Here is a 22,519-nt window from a genome sequence, read left to right as displayed (position 1 = left end):
CATTATTAATATTGCTACTACGGATAATTTAAACAAAAACTCGTCAAAACAGCCTAATACTTATAATATGGGCTTTTTAAACATAAGATCATTGTCTCCCAAAACGTTATTAGTTAATGAGGTCATTAGAGACAACAATCTTAACGTCATTGGTCTTAGCGAAACCTGGCTCAAACCAGACGATTTTTTTGCGCTAAATGAGGCATCTCCTCCTAACTATACGAATGCGCATATTGCCCGTCCCCTTAAAAGGGGTGGGGGGTCGCACTAATATACAATGAAAACTTTAACCTTACCCCTAACCTAAATAATAAATACAAATCGTTTGAGGTGCTTACTATGAGGTCTGTCGCACCGCTGCCTCTCGATATGGCTGTTATCTACCGCCCCCCAGGGCCCTACTCGGACTTTATCAATGAATTCTCAGAATTCGTTGCTGATCTAGTGACGCACGCAGACAATATAATCATAATGGGGGACTTTAATATCCATATGAATACCCCATCGGACCCTCAGTGCGTGGCGCTCCAGACTATAATTGATAGCTGTGGTCTTACACAAATAATAAATGAACCTACGCATCGCAACGGTAATACGATAGATCTAGTGCTGGTCAGGGGTGTCACCACCTCCAAAGTTATGGTACTCCCGTATACTAAAGTAATGTCCGATCATTACCTTATAAAATTCAAAGTTCTGACTCATTGTCAACAAACTAATAATAATAATAACTGCTATAGCAGCCGCAACATTAATGCTGCCACAATGATGACTCTTGCTGACCTACTGCCTTCGGTAATGGCACCATTCCCAAATTATGTCGGCTCTATTGATAACCTAACTAACAACTTTGACAATGCCCTGCGCAAAACCATTGATAGTATAGCACCGCTAAAACAAAAAAGGGCCCCTAAAAGGCGCACCCCATGGTTTACAGAAGAAACCAGAGCTCATAAATTATCATGTAGAAAGTTGGAACGCAAATGGCGCGCGACCAAGCTTGAGGTTTTCCATCAAGCATGGAGTGATAGTTTAATATCGTATAAACGCATGCTTACCTTAGCTAAAGCTAAGTATTACTCAAATCTCATCCGCCTCAACAAAAACGACCCTAAATTTTTGTTTAGTACAGTAGCATCGCTAACCCAACAAGGGACTCCTCCCAATAGCTCCACCCACTCGGCAGATGACTTTATGAATTTCTTTAATAAGAAAATTTAACTCATTAGAAAGGAGATTAAAGACAACGCATCCCAGCTACTACTGGGTTCTATTAACACAGATACAACTGTATCTACGACGGATACTGCAATACAAAATAGTCTCTCTCTTTTTGATGAAATAACATTAGAGGAACTATTACGGCGTGTAAGTGGGATAAAACAAACAACATGTTTACTTGACCCGCTTCCTGGGAAACTTATCAAGGAGCTTTTTGTATTATTAGGTCCATCAGTGCTAAATATTATAAACTTATCACTTTCCTCTGGCACTGTTCCCCTAGCATTCAAGAAAGCGGTTATTCATCCTCTGCTCAAAAGACCTAACCTTGATCCTGACCTCATGGTAAACTACCGATCGGTGTCCCACCTTCCCTTTATTTCGAAAATCCTCGAAAAAATTGTCGCACAGCAGCTAAATGAACACTTAGTGTCTAACAATCTCTGTGAACCTTTTCAATCCGGTTTCAGGGCAAATCACTCTACGGAGACAGCCCTCGCAAAAATGATTAATGATCTACTGCTAACGATGGATTCTGATGCGTCATCTATATTGCTGCTTCTTGATCTTAGCGCTGCTTTCGATACCGTCGATCATAATATTTTATTAGAGCGTATCAAAACACGTATTGGTATGTCAGACTTAGCTTTGTCGTGGTTTAACTCTTATCTTACTGACAGGATGCAATGCGTCTCCCATAATAATGTGACCTCGGACTATGTTAAGGTAACGTGCGGAGTTCCTCAGGGTTCGGTTCTTGGCCCTGCACTGACATCATACGCAAATACGGTGTTAGCTTTCATTGTTATGCTGATGACACCCAACTCTACATGCCCCTAAAGCTGACCAACACGCCGGATTGTAGTCAGCTGGAGGCGTGTCTTAATGAAATTAAACAATGTATGTCCGCTAACTTCTTGCAACTCAACGCCAAGAAAACGGAAATGCTGATTTTCGGTCCTGCTAAACACCGACATTTATTTAATAATACCACCTTAACATTTGACAACCAAACAATTACACAAGGCGAATCAGTAAAGAATCTGGGTATTATTTTTCGACCCAACTCTCTCCTTTGAGTCACACATCAAGAGTGTCACTAAAACGGCCTTCTTTCATCTCCGTAATATCGCTAAAATTCGTTCTATTTTATCCACTAGCGATGCTGAGATCATTATTCATGCGTTCGTTACGTCTCGTCTCGACTACTGTAACGTATTATTTTCGGGTCTCCCTATGTCTAGCATTAAAAGACTACAATTGGTACAAAATGCGGCTGCTAGACTTTTGACAAGAACAAGAAAGTTTGATCATATTACGCCTATACTGGCTCACCTGCACTGGCTTCCTGTGCACTTAAGATGTGACTTTAAGGTTTTACTACTTACGTATAAAATACTACACGGTCTAGCTCCGTCCTATCTTGTCGATTGCATTGTACCATTTGTCCCGGCAAGAAATCTGCGTTCAAAGAACTCCGGCTTATTAGTGATTCCCAGAGCCCAAAAAAAGTCTGCGGGCTATAGAGCGTTTTCTATTCGGGCTCCAGTACTATGGAATGCCCTCCAGGTAACAATTAGAGATGCTACCTCAGTAGAAGCATTTAAGTCCCATCTTAAAACTCATTTGTATACTCTAGCCTTTAAATAGCCCCCCTGTTAGACCAGTTGATCTGCCGTTTCTGTTCTTTTCTCCTCTGCTCCCCTATTCCTTGTGGAGGGGGGGGGCCACAGGTCCGGTGGCCATGGATGAAGTGCTGGCTGTCCAGAGTCGGGACCCGGGGTGGACCGCTCGCCTGTGCACCGACTGGGAACATCTCTGCGCTGCTGACCTCTGCTCGGGATGGTGTCCTGCTGGCCCCACTATGGACTGGACTCTTACTATTATGTTGGATCCACTATGGACTGGACTCTCACAATATTATGTCAGACCCACTCGACATCCATTGCTTTCGGTCTCCCCTAGAGGGGGGGGGGTTACCCACATATGCGGTCCTCTCCAAGGTTTCTCATAGTCATTCACATCGACGTCCCACTGGGGTGAGTTTTTCCTTGCCCTTATGTGGGCTTTGTACCGAGGATGTCGTTGTGGCTTGTGCAGCCCTTTGAGACACTTGTGATTTAGGGCTATATAAATAAACATTGATTGATTGATTGATAATAATAAAAACTTTGTTATGGTCTTACCTTTACTTATAAATTAAGTTCATGCGCCGCAACTAAAGCCTTCACTTAAACTTTCCACGTGCAAGATTTAATCTATTTAAAAAAAGTGTAACCGAGGGTTTATAAATGTCGTCTATACTGTATGAAACTACAAAATAACAAACACGGAGGCTCCAGTTTACACGAGGACCACTTTATTTACATTCTTTCAAAAACTTCCGCTCCACCCCATGTCATCACTTTCGCTCTTAGCGCCTTCAAAATAAGAGCTCGAGGCATATACTGTATAACAGCGCATAATAGGAACTTAACATCACAAAGAGGAAAGCCCATGAAAATAGGTTACAAAAGTTATTTAATAAGAAGCCAAAAAGTGCAAAAACAATAATGTTCGTGTTGGAGGAGTTGTGAATTGGATACACCTGCAGTCTGCAGGTGTACCTAATGTTGTGGCCCTGCAGTCATTCACAACTCCTTCAACACCAACATTATTGTTTTTGCACTTTTTGGCTTTTTATGAAATAACTTTTTTAAATAGATTCAAACTTGCACGTGGAAAGTTTAAGTGTGGGCTTTAGTTGATATAACAATTCTAGGGCTAGGGTGCAGGAGGCGGGGCTACTGGAGCCTCAGCCAGTGCGTCTTTTGCAGCAGTTTTATGATCGCTCAGCACAAGATATACGTTACACACATACAGTTGTTGACAAAATACACTGTACATTATATACCTCAGCTAACTAAACTATGGAAATGTATAATATAGTTCATATAGCAATACAGTCTCACTGCACAGCAGGCCAGCAGTTAGCCGAGTCCGCAGTCCATGTTGAGGCACTGAGTGACGTGCCTCAACTGGCTGCTGTTCACCGCACCGTCTCTTCTCAGTATTTGAACGGCAAATGTGAAAATTCAGCGATTTTGAATAAAAATAATCTAAAACGGGTGAAGTTAAATGGAAAATAACTTTATAGTATAATCACTGGATACATATAACAATCTAATTATTTATTTTTTTTTTTTGCATTTTTTTTCTTTCCATGATGGCAGGTGAGGCGGGGCCTCACCTGCCTCTAGTGACTGCACGTCACTGATATATATATATATGTAATGTGTATGTATGTATGTATGTGTTGGCCCTGTTATGAGGTGGCGACTTGTCCAGGGTGTACCCCGCCTACCGCCCGAATGCAGCTGAGATAGGCTCCAGCATCCCCGCGACCCCGAACGGGACAAGCGGTAGTAAATGTGTGTGTGTGTGTGTGTGTGTGTGTGTGTGTGTGTGTGTGTGTGTGTGTGTGTGTGTGTGTGTGTGTGTGTGTGTGTGTGTGTGTGTGTGTGTGTGTGTGTGTGTGTGTGTGTGTGTGTGTGTGTGTGTATATATATATATATGTATGTATGTATGTATGTATGTATGTATGTATGTATGTGTGTGTATATCTATATATTTATGGGTGTATATATATGAATGGGTGTATATATGTGTCTATGTATGGGTGTATACACATTTGAATGTGTCTATAAGAATGTGTATATAAATATATATATATATGTATGTATACATATGTGTGCATATATATGTGTGTGTTTGTGTGTATATATATATATATATATATATACACATATATATACATATCTATATGTGCGTGTGTGTGTATTATAGTGATATTACATAATTGTCTTTTCACATTTTAATAGCAAAGCGCCACTCTTCACAACATGGCCCGCCTGGTTACAAATGTCACGGTGCTAAGAAACTCAGGAGGTAGTTAAATTTTTGTTGGTGTTTTCAGACAATTGCATATTTTTGCGATGTTTAACCTGTCAGACGTTTTTCAGTGCAAGAGAACATTAGTTCCGAGGAGCTGGTGCCTGGCGACTGCATATGTTTACCCAGGGACGGTCTGCTGCTGCCCTGTGACGCCGCCCTGCTGGTCGGGGAGTGCCTGGTCAACGAAGGCATGTTGACAGGTGAGGCCGCAAGAAGAAATGTGCTTTTTGGTGTTGATGCCATGAACCACAGAGACACTTGAACCTAGCAAAGTGTGTGTGTGTGTATGCAATTGACACATACTTAGGTATGTGTACTGAATTCAGTACTGTTATAGGCACTGACCGAATTCCATCTGCATTATCAGGTATCGATTCACGCAAAATTAGACGGTGCTATATGTCAATGACGTCACGGCCTATTGCATACTAAGCAGAGGTTCACTTAAACAATCAGTCAGTGCGGACTCAACCAAACTCCCTTGAAGTAACGTTGCTATTTTCAACACCAACAAAACAAGTATCCTTGGTAAGAAATGCTCAAAGTAAAGTGAGGATGCTGGATGCTAATGCTATGCTTGGATTTGCCATAGACAGGCTAGCATTAGCATTAGCGATTTGACATGGCGTTTTCAACACCTCCAAATTGGGTAATGAAAACTACAATCAAGATCAATGTTTCAATGAAACAGCTGGTGTGGAATAAGCACAATACTTACAGTATAAAGACTTTGTAGGGCGCAACATAACACATTCCGCTTCCTGGTAAAAGCTATTTCCTAACACTGCCATCTAATGTCTTGGAAGTGCAACTGCGACTCCAATGTAATCAGAAAACAATATACAACAACTGGACAGCACAATTATAATCGGCTCATTTAAAAAAAATCACATTTTACTATCAATCAATCAATCAATCAATCAATGTTTATTTATATAGCCCTAAATCACAAGTGTCTCAAAGGGCTGCACAAGCCCCAACGACATCCTCTGTTCAGATCCCACATCAGGGCAAGGAAAAACTCAACCCAGTGGGATGACAATGAGAAACCTTGGAGAGGACCACTACCGTAGCATGCTGATGTGTTAGTACGCTAGAAAAAGTGAGTTCCTCACGCTTACAATAACAATGTTGCTACAGCTTGGTTATTATACAGGTTACAGAACATACATGAAGTATTGTTGACTATTTTTGAATGCATTTTTAAAGTGATTTAGAGGTAGAACTGATTTCTCCCATTAGCTGCATTACTAGCCACCTACAACGAGACGATTTTTACATGTTAGTATGCAAAAAAAAACAACATTTTGTGTTCTTGACTCTCATAATTATTTGGAACGATAGACTAAATTCCAAAAAAAGTGCACTTCCCCTTTAATCAGATAACAGCTATGCATTAACAGCTGTGGCTGTAGGCGACGTCTTGACAAAGCATGCTAAAAATAGACTTAACTAGATGGCAGTAGCTGCATTTTTAGTAAAATAGGCTTGATCTGCCACTGTGTGCACTTTAAAATGTTGCTACTCAACTACAGGTGTGAAAGTCATCAACTTGTAAGCGCTATTAATGCTGACACAGCAGTTTGCTCCTATTACAACATTGGTTGTGTTTAGAGATCGCCTTATATGTTTTTTCCACGGCCGATACCAATTATTAATAGTCACGGAGGGCGATAACTGATATTTGGAGCCCATATTTAATACTTTACAGATACTGTAGAAGGCATTCGACCGTGTACCCCGGGAAGTCCTGTGGGGAGTGCTCAGAGAGTATGGGGTGTCGGACTGTCTGATTGTGGCGGTCCGCTCCCTGTACGATCAGTGTCAGAGCTTGGTCCGCATTGCCGGCAGTAAGTCGGACCCGTTTCCAGTGAGGATTAGACTCCGCCAAGGTTGCCCTTTGTCACCGATTATGTTCATAACTTTTATGGACAGAACTTAGGAGGCCACGGGGAAGACCCAGGACACGTTGGGAAGACTATCTCTCCCGGCTGGCCTGGGAACGCCTCGGGATCCCCCGAGAGGAGCTGGACGAAGTGGCTGGGGAGAGGGAAGTCTGGGCTTCCCTGCTTAGGCTGCTGCCCCCGTGACCCGACCTCGGAAAAGCGGAAGAAAATGGATGGATGGATACTGTAATATGATTGTTCATGTTTTTCACTCAGTACAGATTGGCGTCCTATCACATTGTGTTGTACATTACAAACTCAAATGTGTTTCATGTTGTCGTAGAAGCTAGCTTATCCCTTGCCGTAGTTAGCTTTTACGTGTGTTCGTATGATAGAAAAATAGTTCCTCAGTGTTCACTCTTACAATAACAATGTTGCTGCAGTTTGGTTATTGTACAGGTACATAACATAAATGAAGTATTGGTGAATGTTTTTGAATGCATTTTTGAAGTGATTTAGAGGTGGAATTGATTCATTCAGCTGCTTTGCTAGTCACCTAGACGAGACGATTTTTATTTCAGAATGCAAAAAAAACCAAAAACCTTTTGTCTTCTTGTCTCTCATAATGATTGTGAACGATAGGCAAGATTCCCCAAAAAGTGCGGTTCACCTTTAAGTACCTGTATCCATTTGATGGAGTTGAAATGTGAACGGTACCCATCCCTCAAAGACTCTTACCTGACTGCAGGCGAGAGCGTCCCAGTGCTGAAAACCCCCCTACCACCTTCTGAGAGGAGGTACACGTCAGAAGCTGAGCGCAAGCATGCACTGTTCTGTGGAACACATCTCATCCGGGCCAAAGGTGGGGGGCCCTCTGGTTGTGGTGGTGTTGCCGTCGTCACCGGCACAGGTGAGCAGACAAAAGTGAAGCAGGTTTTTCATTGCTCCTCAACGTTCGAGCCCTTGCTTCATAATAGTGACAAGAATAATAACAATTAGTGTCATCCGCAGGGTTTTTCACCGCCAAAGGTAGCCTGGTCAGCTCCATTTTGTACCCTCAGCCCACCAACTTCCGCTTCTACCGAGATGCCACCAAGTTCCTCATTGTCTTGGGTGTATTGGGTAAGAGCGCCGATACAGCGAGTTGATTAACATATGGACAAAAAAAAGAAAAAAAGAGGCTTCGCTACATGTCTTAAAATAAAGTTCAACATGCACGGCTACAGACGTGAGATCTGTAAGTTTAATGGTGTTTCTTCAGCTAAACAAGCACTGGTAAAATGTGAGCAATGTTAGCCTGCCGCTCACGTACCGGTAGCTATGCTGGATTTGCTAGCGCTTGTGTCTTTTTCCACTCTTTAAAGCAGAGCTGGCCAAATATTTTGACTCGGGGGGCCACATTGAGAGAAAAATATGTGTCTGGGGGGCCAAAGTGTTCGTGTGTATAAATTATACGTACACATTTAGCTGTAAAAATCTGCTATGCACTATGTGTGTTTGGGTCCCTTTTTTCAGGAACATAATGCCAAAAGTCACAATGTCCGACAGAATTCTAAAAAAGTTATGACAGACCACCTCAAAAAAACGGAATGGAATTTTACAGTTTTTTACTGACTGGGACACCCAAAATGTACATGAAAATAAAGAAAGTGGGATTTACAATATTAACGATGAACAATAAAACACTGAATATTAACAACATATGAACGTCGATCCTCTTTTACTTCTCAGACCAAGCAAAACACAACAGAAATGTAAAAAAAATGCAAAATATGATTGCAAAGTGTAATAAACACCTACAATATGATAGATTATCACGAAAAAATCTGCTTCCACACACGCGTTTTAGGCTGGCTGCTCTGAAAACAAGCCCCGCCCACTCTGGTTTGTCCCCCGTCTGAGCTTCTGTGACGTAGATTACCATAATTAACTCGTATAACAATCAAAATTGAAATACTTTCTATAGTTCAAGACTTACGGTAATTTAAAAACAGCACTGCACATCGGAATGGCGCCGACAGTTTTAATGTTAAAGGTCTAAAAAAATAATGTCAAATGTCCGGCGGGCTGGATTGAAAATCTTAATGGGCCGCATGTGGCTCGCGGGCCGTATTTTGCCCAGATCTGCTTTAAAGGGACCCTGTTTTGCAAATCCAACATTTCTTACCTCTTTGTGCATTTGGATCTGCATACTGTAAGTCCCGGACATATTTATAAAACATTGTCTTCTTTCAAACTTGCTCCAAACGAGCCATTTGGATTTTATAGACTTTCATGACGCACTTTGCCTTCGTGACGTCACCAGAAATTTACCCAAAGTGCTTTGCACGAGTCCGCCATTGTAGTCAAGTTCCTTCTTGTTCTCCCATCCTCTTGTTGTGGGGCAGACTGGCTCTTACATGCATGTGTATCCTCCGCTGTTGCTGTTTCTAGTGCAAAGTAGCATATAGCTTGAACTCGTAGGGCTGGAAAGTTTGATGTGGAAAACGCAATGCATTGTGGTCTGAATAGCTTATTTACATGGCTGAATGCAGGACTCTGTCCTAAAGTTGTGTTTTTTTTCTTTGACAAGTTCAAAACTGCCACAATGGTTCTCATTATAGCTTCAGGAAAAAACAACTGACTTGGTGAAATTGGTCTCATTTACAGCATAGTGAGCTAATAAAGAGACCATGAATAGCCTGGATAGCAGCTGTGAGACAATCAAACATTCCTTTTAACACCATCACCTGGTACATGTTGGCATGTTCACAGCATTGTCACACTGGTAATTTTGAATCAAAGCATGTTTAATTCTGTTGCACACGTACCATTTAGTAGGATGTCAGCTAAGCTAAACTAGCTGCGGGTTAGGAACAAGCAATACCTATTTTCATAGATCAATAACTGAGAAGACTTAAGTATTCCCCACATCAATGTATCAGTGTATTTCAGACTTGAAATATATTTAGTTTGAAACACATTTCACAGGAAACACCACACAGTGACAAGTTGTTATTTACGAATTACACAACGTGCCAACTTCACTGGCTTTGGGTTTTGTAAACACATGGGTTTTCACACCGCAATGTCAATAAATTCATTATTCTGCCCTACTCGTTTCCAGCGTGTGCAGCTCGATAGATAGTTAACAGCATGAATAAACCGAAGCTCCAGAAGTTTTGAGGATGGATGTTCCTTCTTCTGAATTCTTCTCTTTCCTCAGTTTTATTTCTTTACACTTCTTCCTTTATTTAGGTTCGTAAGACTGAAAATACAAACATAAAATACACATTACACAAATATAATGTCCATTGTGTATTTTACATCAATCAAATAGGTTTAGTGTTGATATATTCACACAATAAACTACAGATGTTTACGCATGTAAAAATTCCACACGATGTATTTAGCATTATCGCCCACTACTGGTCAAATTGAGGTTACTCTCAGACAAAACAACACGACCACAAATACAAAATCACAAAGTCAGCAATTTCAATACAAAACAAACAAAATGTATTTATTCAAAATATCTACTTGCAAAGGTTTGACTGATGAAGCTTACACGTGTGGATTTCTACCGTTCTGTCGTTTAAAAAGGTCCGCTAAGAAACGACTCGAACATTTGCTGTGGGCAGAACACCCTTTGTTGTCCTGACATCGTTAAAAATCTGATTTTCGCAATTAATTTTGATTTTTTTCAGGGTTGAACGTAGTCTTTTTCGACTCCCCCCACTGCTGCTTCATTGTGACACATATGCCTCACTGTTGCCCCCTGTGGAGCGGCAGGAGTACTGCATTCAAGAGCAACCCTAGTTTGAATGGTTTCATCAAGTCCATTAGGCCTGATGTAGCATGTCATCCTATTTGCATTCATTTCAACAGTTTTAAAAGTATCTTTCTTCTTGATACAGCTTTCTTGGGGACCATTTACAGTCTGGTTGTCTTCTCCTGGTTTGATGTAAGTGCACACTGGATTAAAAACCCCTGGACCTGCTTGTTTTTCCGAGTCCACCTCACCGAGTGAGTACTATGTCTCCAGATGAGCTGGATCCAGATGGTGATTCGGGCTTTGGATTTAGTCACCATCGTGGTGCCGCCGGCCCTGCCCGCCGCCATCACCACAGGCACCATCTACGCCCAGCACAGGCTGAAGAAGCAAGGCATCTTCTGTATCAGTCCTCCGCGCATCAATATCAGTGGCAAGGTGTCGCTCTTCTGCTTTGACAAGGTGAGGATTGGCATTGTTTTTTTTTGTGTGTGTGTGTGTGTGTGTGTGTGTGTGTGTGTGTGTGTGTGTGTGTGTGTGTGTGTGTGTGTGTGTGTGTGTGTGTGTGTGTGTGTGTGTGTGTGTGTGTGTGTGTGTGTGTGTGTGTGTGTGTGTGTGTCTGTGTGTGTGTGTGTGTGTATACCAAATGCCAGTTGATCAATTCCATTGTTTAGATTTCGGAACGCGTTGCAAATAGAACCAACAAGATAGTTAAACAAGACAGGATGAGACTATGAGGCGAGCAGGGGAGACACAGAGAAAGGAGGGAAGGGGAGTGGAGGGGAGGGAGTGTGACTGTCTTTTCCAAGAGCAAAAAGGCAAGACATGAAGTAAGTGTCTATACTAACTTTATTAGCCTACTATCAAAATTACTTTAAAAGTCTCATATAAGTGTTATAATGAAGACAACACATGATGTGTCTATATTAGCCTGCTATCAAAATGACTTTAAAAGTCTTACACAAGTGTTATAATGAAGACAACACATGTCTATATTAGCTTTATTAGCCTACTATCAAAATGACTTTAAAAGTCTAAGTGTTATAATGAAGACAACACATGATGTAAGTGTCTATATTAGCTATATTAGCCTACTATCAAAATGAATTTAAAAGTCTTATATAAGTGTTATAATGAAGACAACACATGTGTCTATTACCTATATTAGCCTACTATCAAAATGACTTTAAAAGTCTTAAATAAGCGTGATAATGAAGACAACACATGATGTAAGTGTCTATATTAGCAATATTAGCCTACTATCAAAATTACTTTAAAAGTCTTATTTAAGTGTTTACAGCTTTATTAGCCTACTATGAAAATGACTGTGTCGCAGGCTGACACAAATCTTAGTTGACAGAAATGTTGAAATGTAATATTTATTCTACACATTTTTACAACATTGGTAAATATTAGTAGAACGGAGGCTTCTCAGAGGGTGAGATAACTCCTGGAAAAGACTGTCTTAGAATGACCAAAGGCATAGATGTGTGTGTCCAAGTTAAAGGAAAAGGATTTATGGATTTATCACAATCTTTGCAAGCTGGGTAATGTCTGCTGTGGTCTGGAACAACATGGCACACAAAGAAGTATCAGAAATGCAGCCAATATTACATATAGATAATGTGTCATGAGACATGCAAATATAAATTAAATACACAGAAGACATAAGTAAAGGAAATTTAATGTGCTCAAATATACCTACAAACGAGGCCTAATGATGCAATATGTACATACAGCTAGCCTAAATAGCATTTGATTATTATTGTTTATTATTAATTTAGTTAGACTTTATCTATTTAAGCACTATATGGTTTGTAAATTGTAATCAATAATTAATAGTACCGGTAATAGTAATTTATAATAAATAATTATTAATGAATTAATAAGTAATTTTTCATCAGTTCTTAGTCTATATGATGTTAATTTAAGAAACATATATATTATTTATTATTGATTTTGTTAGAATGTATTTATTTTAGCACTTGTTTGTAAAATTTTTTTTTTAAATCAGTGTTTATGTATCTATTCTTTTGCTGTATATTTGATGAGTGATATTATTTTTGTAATCAGTCTGACCTAAACCTTAATCAATCAATCAATGTTTATTTATATAGCCCTAAATCACAAGTGTCTCAAAGGGCTGCACAAGCCACAACGACATCCTCGGTTAATAATTGGGGACGGCGTGGCGCAGTTTGGAGAGTGGCCGTGCCAGCAACCTGAGGGTTCCTGGTTCAATCCCCACCTTCTACTAACCTCGTCACGTCCGTTGTGTCCTTGAGCAAGACACTCCACCCTTGCTCCTGATAGGTCGTGGTTAGGGCCTTGCATGGCAGCTTCCGCCATCAGTGTGTGAATATGTGTGTGAATGGGTGAATGTGGAAATAGTGTCAAAGCGCTTTGAGTACCTTGAAGGTAGAAAAGCGCTATACAAGTATAACCCATTATAACAATCTTTGTGATGATGCGTTCATATCATTGGACAAGGTTTATCTTATTCAACTGTAAGTAGGTTAGATATATTTATTGAATACCATTAACATCAAGAGTAAGATTACTCATTTGGTGTAAATATTTGAGTGTGCTCCGGGCCCCTCTGTAGTGTAGTAGTTGGGCGTAGAACCCCCGATGTAGACCACAAGGAAGGCTTTTAAATGTAGAAAAAAAATCATAATAGCACTCCTTTAAGTGCAAAAATTATGAATCAAGTGGTAAAGCTGTATTTTCATTTGCGCTTTTATTTCAGAAACCTATATTCTGATTATTTTTGTTAGAATGTATCTATTTAAGCACAACATAGTTTGTAAATTGTAATACTTATAATACATTTGAATAGTTATGCAGTCATTTTTCATCAGTTTTTAGTCTATATAATGTTTATCTAAGAAACATATATATTATTAATTTTGTTATAATGTATTTTTTTTAGCACTACGTAATTGTATGTATTTTTTTTCTCAGTGTTTTTGAATATCTTCTTTTGCAATATATTTGGTACTTATTTTTATAATCAGCCTGACCTAAGGCTTAATAATAATCTTTATGATTAACATGTTTCATATCATTTGACAAGGTTTATCCTGTTCAATGTAAGTGGGTTAGATATAAATATTGACTACCATTAACATTCCTGAGGGAACTCTCCTGAAGGAATCAATAAAGTACTATCTATCTACATCAAGAGTAATATTACTAATTCAGTGTTAATATTTGAGTGGGCCCCGGTCCCCTCTGTAGTCAAAAGGTTGGGCCCAAGGTCAAAAAAGGATAAGAAAACCTGTTTTAAACGATCCTAAAACTCATCTTCTCTCAGCTGTTTGCTTTCTTTCCACTTTGTTCTAGTTTTTCTCTCGCCACACACCACGAGCCCTGCCCCCCTTCCCACACACACACACACACTGGGCCACATCACCGGCAGCGCTAGCTGCATCACCAATATGCGCACCAAAGCAGTCCTCATTAAAACGAACCATCGAAGCAACAAAATCCCAGACAATGTTTTCTTTCTAACCCACGAATGGTTGCAGCCCTCGTTAGTTAATTGGTCCTTGTACTTTCTGCAGTTGAGTGACCTCGTCTCTAAGCCCCCTGTGTGCTCTCCAGACAGGAACTCTGACAGAGGAGGGGCTGGACGTGTGGGGAGTGACGGAGAGCGGACCTGCCGGGTTCTCGCAGGTGGTCTCGGACCCCAGACTTCTCTCGCCGGGGCACATGCTCTCGGCACTGGCCTGCTGCCACACTGTGACCCTGCTGCAGGGGCAGCCCCTTGGGGACCCCCTGGAGCTGAAAATGCTCAAGTCCACCGGCTGGGTAGGAGCCCAACACTGCCTGCACGCCGCCTGTAGCGTTTTGAATTGAAATGGACAAAAAACATGATTGGTAACTGCACTTTAATTAACTCGCTGGCTTAAATGCTAACATGAAAACATGAGACATTAACACCCTTTCCCATTAAGAAAGGACATACCCCAATTTAAACCTAAATAAACACGTTACTGTGTGCTCCCTTAGAACAGAGTGACCCTTCTATACTCAGAGAAATATCAGGTGTTTTTACGCTGCCAGAAATAATAACTAATAATAATAGATTTGATTTGAGATGCACTTTTCATTGAAACAAATCTTAAATAAGATACTATAAAGGATAAAAGCTTAGCTATTAAAACAGATCAAATACTAGAACTAAAACACCAGTGAAACTTAAAACATGCAAAGTACGGTAAATTCAGGACTATGAGCTGCTACTTTTTTTCCTACACTTTGAACCCTGCGGCTAATTTATGGATTTTTCTTCGCTGACAACAATAAAATAAATAATTTCATGAAAAATAAACAGGCAAAAACACTGGGAGGGTGTTCTTGTTTGTGCTATGGCGCGATCTTCTGGACAAATTCGCTCACTGCAGATGTTGCAGTGTCTCCATTTATCGGTAGTACTATTTTTTGTTTTTTCAACCGGAGTGCTGTTCAGTTTTCTAGCCGTCCATAGCGGTACTACTCGTATAGATTCTTCATGCATCGCTCCAAGCAACGTTTGTAAGTTTTACAATATAACTAAAACAAATCTTACTTACTCAAGCGTCCCATGTGTGATGTCTGTAGGAGTGTTTCCATGCATATTTTTACGCGCTACGGTAATGTAATGAAGCTAGCGTCGTTAGCATTGGCCAATATGCTAACACGTTTTCGAGTGTATATATGTGCGGCTTATAGTCCGGTGCGACTAATATATGGGGGGTAAATGTGCGCTCTATAGTCCGTAAAATATGGTAGTGGCTTTTCTAACTGTATGTCTATTTATTTTAGTGAATATAACTTAGTCAAAATACTTCAATGTGTGTATAAGTACTTTTTGAGCACATAATAGTGAATAAAAATAACCGTGATCATTTTGGTCACGTTAACCGTGAAATGACATCTGACAGCTAGATGAGCCTGCTACCTGTTTACGCCCACAGAGGACAGCTTTGTGGGGGGGCTTTGCTACACATCTTACAACAAAGCGTAGAACTGCACTTTTTTTTCCGAATTTCGTCTATCATTTACAATCTTCTTGTAAGACAAGAACACGTTTTTTTTAATGAATTCTAAATCGTAAATAAACGCTAGCAAAAGTCAGCTAAAAATGAAGGCAATAGGATTCGCTCTATTCCGCCTGTAAAACGGTCTAAAACCTCCAAAAGCTTCCATCAACATTCTATCGTATTTTACCGACTATAGAGCGCAACGTTCTTGTCTTACAAAAAGATTGTAAACAAATTCCACATATAAGAATTCCACTATAAGCCGCTGATGTATACCTTGTGAAATTAAATATTTTGTAAATGTTACCGGTACATACAATTGTTTGCAAACGGTGTCTGTAACACGGCAGTAAAACGGCTGATCATACAAAACACAAGTCATTGTCATGGACCCACTAGCTGTGCAAGCTAGCGCTCCAATTAGCTAAACAGACTCAATAATTTCACGCTGAAGTTTTGGTGAATTTACTGAGAAATTTGTGAAACTAAAACAATACAAAAAGAATGCCATTAATATTACTAACACAGACACTCGTAAACCTGTTAGCATATCAGCTAATGCTAACGGCGCTAGCGTGATTACAGTACTCCTACAAACAAACATCACACATGGAACGCTTTAGTAAGTAAGAATTGTTTTAGTTACATTGTAAAACTTGCAAACGTTGCTTGGAGCGATGAATGAAAAATCATTACGAGTAGAAACTCTATGGCTGATTAGAAGACAGAACAGGACTTGTACTTCCGGTTCCTCGTCCAAAAGATGGGGCTATAACAGAAAAAAATAACGCACCTTTTCAGTGTTTTTGCTTGTTTGTATTGTGACAGTCGGCAAAGAAAAATCCATAAATTAGCTGCACCGATTTATAAGCCGCAGGGTTCGTAGCATAAAAAGTAGTGGCTTATAGTCCGGACTTTACGGTAAATGTTGTTTAGTAATCAGAGTTCCCGGTTTAATTCCCGCTTTCTCCCAGTTTTGACATGAAATGCACTTTATTGACATGTTTGGAGCTGCAGAACCACATTGTTGTGCTCCTGTTGCAGTCCCTCCAGGAGCCCGGAGAGGGCGCTGAGACGCTGGATGCCGAGTTTGCAGGCCACAGAGTTTTAGCGGTGCTGAGACCTCCTTTAAAGCCGTTCCCTTTTCTCGAAAGTGTGAGCGTCGTCATCGGTTGTTTCAGCCGGCGGTTCACCATGGTCACATCTTGGTTTTCTCCCGACAGTCTGCAAGCCAGGCCCTGGCAATAGTGCGGAGGTTCACCTTCTCCTCGGCCCTGCGCAGGATGAGTGTGGTGACGGTGGCCTGCGGGGGGCGCTCAGCTCTGGCTTTCATGAAGGGCTCCCCGGAGATGGTGGCCAGCCTCTGCCGACAAGACACAGGTCAGAATGAGGATTGAGGGGAAACGTGTCCAACTCTACTCTGGGGTCATATGTGCACCTTTTTACAAACTGGATGCTGTTTTCATAGGAAATAAACTGCTTTATGTTGACAGTGCCGCCAGACTTCTCAAGCAAACTACACATCTTTTCCAGCGAAGGCCTCAGAGTTCTTGCTCTGGCCTACAAACCAGTGGACCACAGTGCTGATCTCAGCACCATTGAACGGTAGGACGTGTGTGTGTGTGTGTGTGTGTGTGTGTGTGTGTGTGTGTGTGTGTGTGTGTGTGTGTGTGCATAAATATACAAATACATATTTGAATATACATATACGTACATATTTGAATATATATTATACAAAGTATGTATAATATATATCATTTATATATAACAATATGTGTTTGTATATGTGTGTGTATATGTATTATATACACTACATTTGTGTGTGTATATGTATCTATAAATGTGTATATGTATCTATGTGTATATATATATTATATATATACTATATATCATATATAACAATGTATATAAATGTGTGTATGTTTTATATAACTTTGTGTGTGTATATGTATCTACAGTCGTCAGACTGTATGTGTGTGTGTGTGTATATATATGTATATATATATATATGTAATTAGTGTGTGTATGTGTGTATATATACATATATAAGTGTGTGTCTATAAGATAGGAAATACTTTTATTTATCCCATCCATCCATCCATTTTCTACCGCTTATTCCCTTTTGGGGTCGCGGGTGGCGCTGGAGCCTATCTCAGTTACAATCGGGCGGAAGGCAGGGTACACCCTGGACAAGTCGCCACCCCATCGCAGGGCCAACACAGATAGACAGACAACAATTCACACTCACATTCACACACTAGGGCCAATTTTAGTGTTGCCAAATATATATATATATATATATATATATATTTTTTTTTTTTGTACATGCAGTAACAGAAGTAAAACAGAATATATATATATATATATATATATATATTAAATATATATATATGTATGTATGTATGTATATATGTGTGTGTGTGTGTGTATATGTAAGCATATGTGTATATGTTTATATATTTATATATGTGTATATGTATGTATATATATTTATCACGGTCACCAGCGGTCATGTATATATATGTATGTGTATCAGTGACATGCGGTGAGGTTCATGACTGGTGAGGCACTGACTTCATCACAGTCAGATTTACAAACATATGAACCCTAAAGAGTATCTTATTCACTATTTGATTGGCAGCAGTTAACGGGTTGTGTTTAAAAGCTCATACCAGCATTCTTCCCTGCTTGGCACTCAGCATCAAGGGTTGGAATTGGGGGTTAAATCACCAAAAATGATTCCCGGGCGCGGCGCCGCTGCTGCCCACTGCTCCCCTCACCTCCCAGGGAGTGAACAAGGGGATGGGTCAAATGCAGAGGACAAATTTCACCACACCTAGTGTGTGTGTGTGACAATCATTGGTACTTTAACTTAACTTTAACTTTACACATACAAACTGTAGCACACAAAAAAGCACATTTAATAAAAAAAACGTTATTATGGTCTTACCTTTACTTATAAGTGCGGAAACAGTGGTGTTCGGGTTGGAGGAGTTGTGAATGAATGAAATATGAAATCCGTGCTGCAGTCTGCAGGTGTACCTAATGGTGTGTCCCTGCAGTCGTTCACGGCTCCTCCGGCGCGAGCGTTGTTGTTTTTGCACTTTTTGGCTTCTTGTTAAGTGACTTTTTTTGGGTGGATTCGGTCTTGCACGTGGGGGGTTTGGGTGTGGGCTTTGGTTGGTGTGGCGCTCCCGTCGGGGGGTGCGTTCTGCGGCGGAAGTGCATTAACCGGCACCAGGAGGCGGGATTACTGCGAGCCTCACACAGTGCGTCTTCGCAGCAGTTTTATGATTGCTCAGCACAAGAAATACGTTACACACATACAGTTGTTGACAAAATACACTGTACATTATATACCTCAGCTAACTAAACTATGGAAATGTATAATATAATTCATAAAGCAATACGGTCTCACTGCACAGCAGGCCAGCAGTTAGCAGAGTCAGCAATCCATGTTGAGGCACAACGCAGTGACGTGCCTCAACTGGCTGCTGATCACCGCAAGTCTCTTCTCAGTATTTGAACGGCAAATGTGAAAATTCAGCGATTTTGAATAAAAATAATCTAAAACTGGTGAAGTTAAATGGAAAATATTTTTATAGTATAATCACTGAATACATATAACAATTTAATTAATTGTTTTTCTTTTTACATTTTTTTTCTTTCCATGATGGCAGGTGAGGCCCTGCCTCCAGTGACCGCACGTCACTGATATGTATGTATATATGTATATATATATATATATATATATATATATATATATATATATATATATATATATATATATATATATATATATTATTTTTTTTGCAAATAATCATTAACTTTAGAATTTGATGCCAGCAACACGTGACAAAAAAGTTGGGAAAGGTGGCAATAAATACTGATAAAGTTGAGGAATGCTCATTAAACACTTATTTGGAATATCCCACAGGTGTGCAGGCTAATTGGGAACAGGTGGGTGCCATGATTGGGTATAAAAACAGATTCCCAAAAAATGCTCAGTCTTTCACAAGAAAGGATGGGGCGAGGTACACCCCTTTGTCCACAACTGCGTGAGCAAATAGTCAAACAGTTTAAGAACAACGTTTCTCAAAGTGCAATTGCAAGAAATTTAGGGATATCAACATCTACGGTCCATAATATCATCAAAAGGTTCAGAGAATCTGGAGAAATCACTCCACGTAAGCGGCATGGCCGGAAACCAACATTGAATGACCGTGACCTTTGATCCCTCGGACGGCACTGTATCAAAAACCGACATCAATCTCTAAAGGATATCACCACATGGGCTCAGGAACACTTCAGAAAACCACTGTCACTAAATACAGTTTGTCGCTACATCTGTAAGTGCAAGTTAAAGCTCTACTATGCAAAGCGAAAGCCATTTATCAACAACATCCAGAAACGCCGCCGGCTTCTCTGGGCCCGAGATCATCTAAGATGGACTGATGCAAAGTGGAAAAGTGTTCTGTGGTCTGACGAGTCCACATTTCAAATTGTTTTTGGAAATATTCGACATCGTGTCATCCGGACCAAAGGGGAAGCGAACCATCCAGACTGTTATCGACGCAAAGTTCAAAAGCCAGCATCTGTGATGGTATGGGGGTGCATTAGTGCCCAAGGCATGGGTAACTTACACATCTGTGAAGGCACTATTAATGCTGAAAGGTACATACAGGTTTTGGAACAACATATGCTGCAATCTAAGCGCCGTCTTTTTCATGGACGCCCCTGTTTATTTCAGCAAGACAATGCCAAGCCACATTCAGCACGTGTTACAACAGCGTGGCTTCGTAAAAAAAGAGTGCGGGTACTTTCCTGCAGCCCAGACCTGTCTCCCATCGAAAATGTGTGGCGCATTATGAAGCGTAAAATATGACAGCGGAGACCCCGGACTGTTGAGCGACTGAAGCTCTACATGAAACAAGAATGGGAAAGAATTCCACTTTCAAAGCTTCAACAATTATTTTCCTCAGTTCCCAATCGTTTATTGAGTGTTAAAAGAAAAGGTGATGTAACACAGTGGTGAACATGCCCTTTCCCAACTACTTTGGCACGTGTTGCAGCCATGAAATTCTAAGTTAATTATTATTTGCAAAAAAAAACATCAAATATCTTGTCTTTGTAGTGCATTCAATTGAATATGGGTTGAAAAAGATTTGCAAAACAATGTATTCCGTTTATATTTACATCTAACACAATTTCCCAACTCATATGGAAAAGGGGTTTGTATGTATGTATACATACATATATATATATATATATATATATATATATATATATATATATATATATATATACATATATATACATATATATACATATATATACATATATATATATACATATATATACATATATATACATATATATACATATATATATATATATATATATATATATATATATATATATAGTGGTACCTGATTCTCACCAAGACACAGGATTGGTTTTGCAGCAAGCCGAAAAGGGCATTTATTGTACAAGTGTTTTTAGGAAGGGCGGGGTGTGGAATCAGCAAACTTAAAGTGTCCAATAATAAACATAAATATCTCCCATCTGGGGCTCTCAGTCCTTCACACAGCACACTTCCTTAAAGGTCAAAGGTCATTGCCTATCAAACAAGAGAAAACATAATATCAGAAAACATTTCCCTAATGTCATTAATGGGGAAATAGTGGATGTCTCACTTACCACCTGATGCACCTGCCTTGACACAGAGGAGAGCCAGACCTGAATGAGGCAGAGTTAAGAACAGTTTGTAGCTGGGCCCCACCTGGCCGCACAGCTGGTGGCACTTCAGGCTGATTGAGCAGGTACAGGGGAAAGTACCGCCCCTCGATGATGCGGTCAAGGCTGGGGCGTTGTCCTCTGTGTTCCACTCTGCCTCCATGCCCTGGCTCCTCCCCTGTGAGGTGCCTACCTGTCAGGCGGTGCCTGAGTGAGACTCCACATATCCCCCCCCTAAGCTCGCCGGTCGGTCCGGGAGCTTCTTTGTCCTCTTCATAGAGCCGGGACATGGCATCTGCATGTGGGATCGCCTTCCCAGGCCGATATTCCACGGTGAAGTGGTAATTCTGTAGTTCCAGGAACCAGCGTGTGACCCGATCGTTTCGATCCTTATTTGTGGACATCCACTTCAAGGGGGCGTGGTCTGTCACCAAGGTGAAGGTCCTACCCCATAGGTAGTAGCGGAGGTGGTGTATTGCCCATTTGACTGCCAAGCACTCCTTTTCCACTGTGGCATAGTTTTGCTCATGGCTCTGGAGCTTCCGACTAATAAATGTCACTGGGTGCTCCTCTCCATCCACGAGCTGGGCGAGCACAGCTCCAATTCCCGTGCCTGAGGCGTCAGTGTGGAGGATGAACGGCTGGCTGAAGTCGGGGGCTTTCAACACCGGTTCTTCACATAGGGCTTTCTTCAACATGTTGAAGGCAGTCTCGGCCTCAGCCGTCCAGGTGACATGATGGGGCAATTTGTTCCGTGTCAGTTCATACATCTGTGTTGCAATCGTAGAGAAATTTTTAATAAACTTTTGATAATATGATACCAGGCCAATAAATGATTTTACTTGCTTTTTCGTCAAGGGTCGGGGCCATTCCCTGATGCGCTCCACTTTGCGGGCCTGGGGTTTTACGCAGCCTCTTCCTATGGTGTAGCCAAGATAATCAGTCTCAGTCAGACCCACTCGGCA

The 22,519-nt window shown here is 40.6% G+C and overlaps 1 protein-coding gene across 5 annotated transcripts in view; it reads left to right on the top strand.

The window, feature by feature from the left end:
• atp13a2 (ATPase cation transporting 13A2) overlaps nt 1–22,519 on the top strand; it is an 83,827-nt gene that overhangs the window by 29,300 nt on the left and 32,008 nt on the right. For all 5 annotated transcript variants that reach the window (XM_072915887.1, XM_072915890.1, XM_072915889.1 and 2 more), the window contains exons 10-19: nt 5,082–5,148; nt 5,223–5,354; nt 7,789–7,950; nt 8,052–8,162; nt 10,937–10,983; nt 11,065–11,253; nt 14,398–14,604; nt 16,863–16,973; nt 17,042–17,198; nt 17,312–17,423. In XM_072915887.1, the coding sequence (XP_072771988.1) occupies nt 5,082–5,148; nt 5,223–5,354; nt 7,789–7,950; nt 8,052–8,162; nt 10,937–10,983; nt 11,065–11,253; nt 14,398–14,604; nt 16,863–16,973; nt 17,042–17,198; nt 17,312–17,423 (1,295 nt within the window). The remainder of the gene's footprint in view (nt 1–5,081; nt 5,149–5,222; nt 5,355–7,788; nt 7,951–8,051; nt 8,163–10,936; nt 10,984–11,064; nt 11,254–14,397; nt 14,605–16,862; nt 16,974–17,041; nt 17,199–17,311; nt 17,424–22,519) is intronic.

Source organism: Nerophis lumbriciformis, linkage group LG23 (genome assembly GCF_033978685.3).
Source record: "Nerophis lumbriciformis linkage group LG23, RoL_Nlum_v2.1, whole genome shotgun sequence".
NCBI classification, from domain to species: domain Eukaryota; kingdom Metazoa; phylum Chordata; class Actinopteri; order Syngnathiformes; family Syngnathidae; genus Nerophis; species Nerophis lumbriciformis.
The sequence above is the reverse complement of the archived record's forward strand: the minus strand, read 5'-3'. Positions and strand labels throughout refer to the sequence as shown.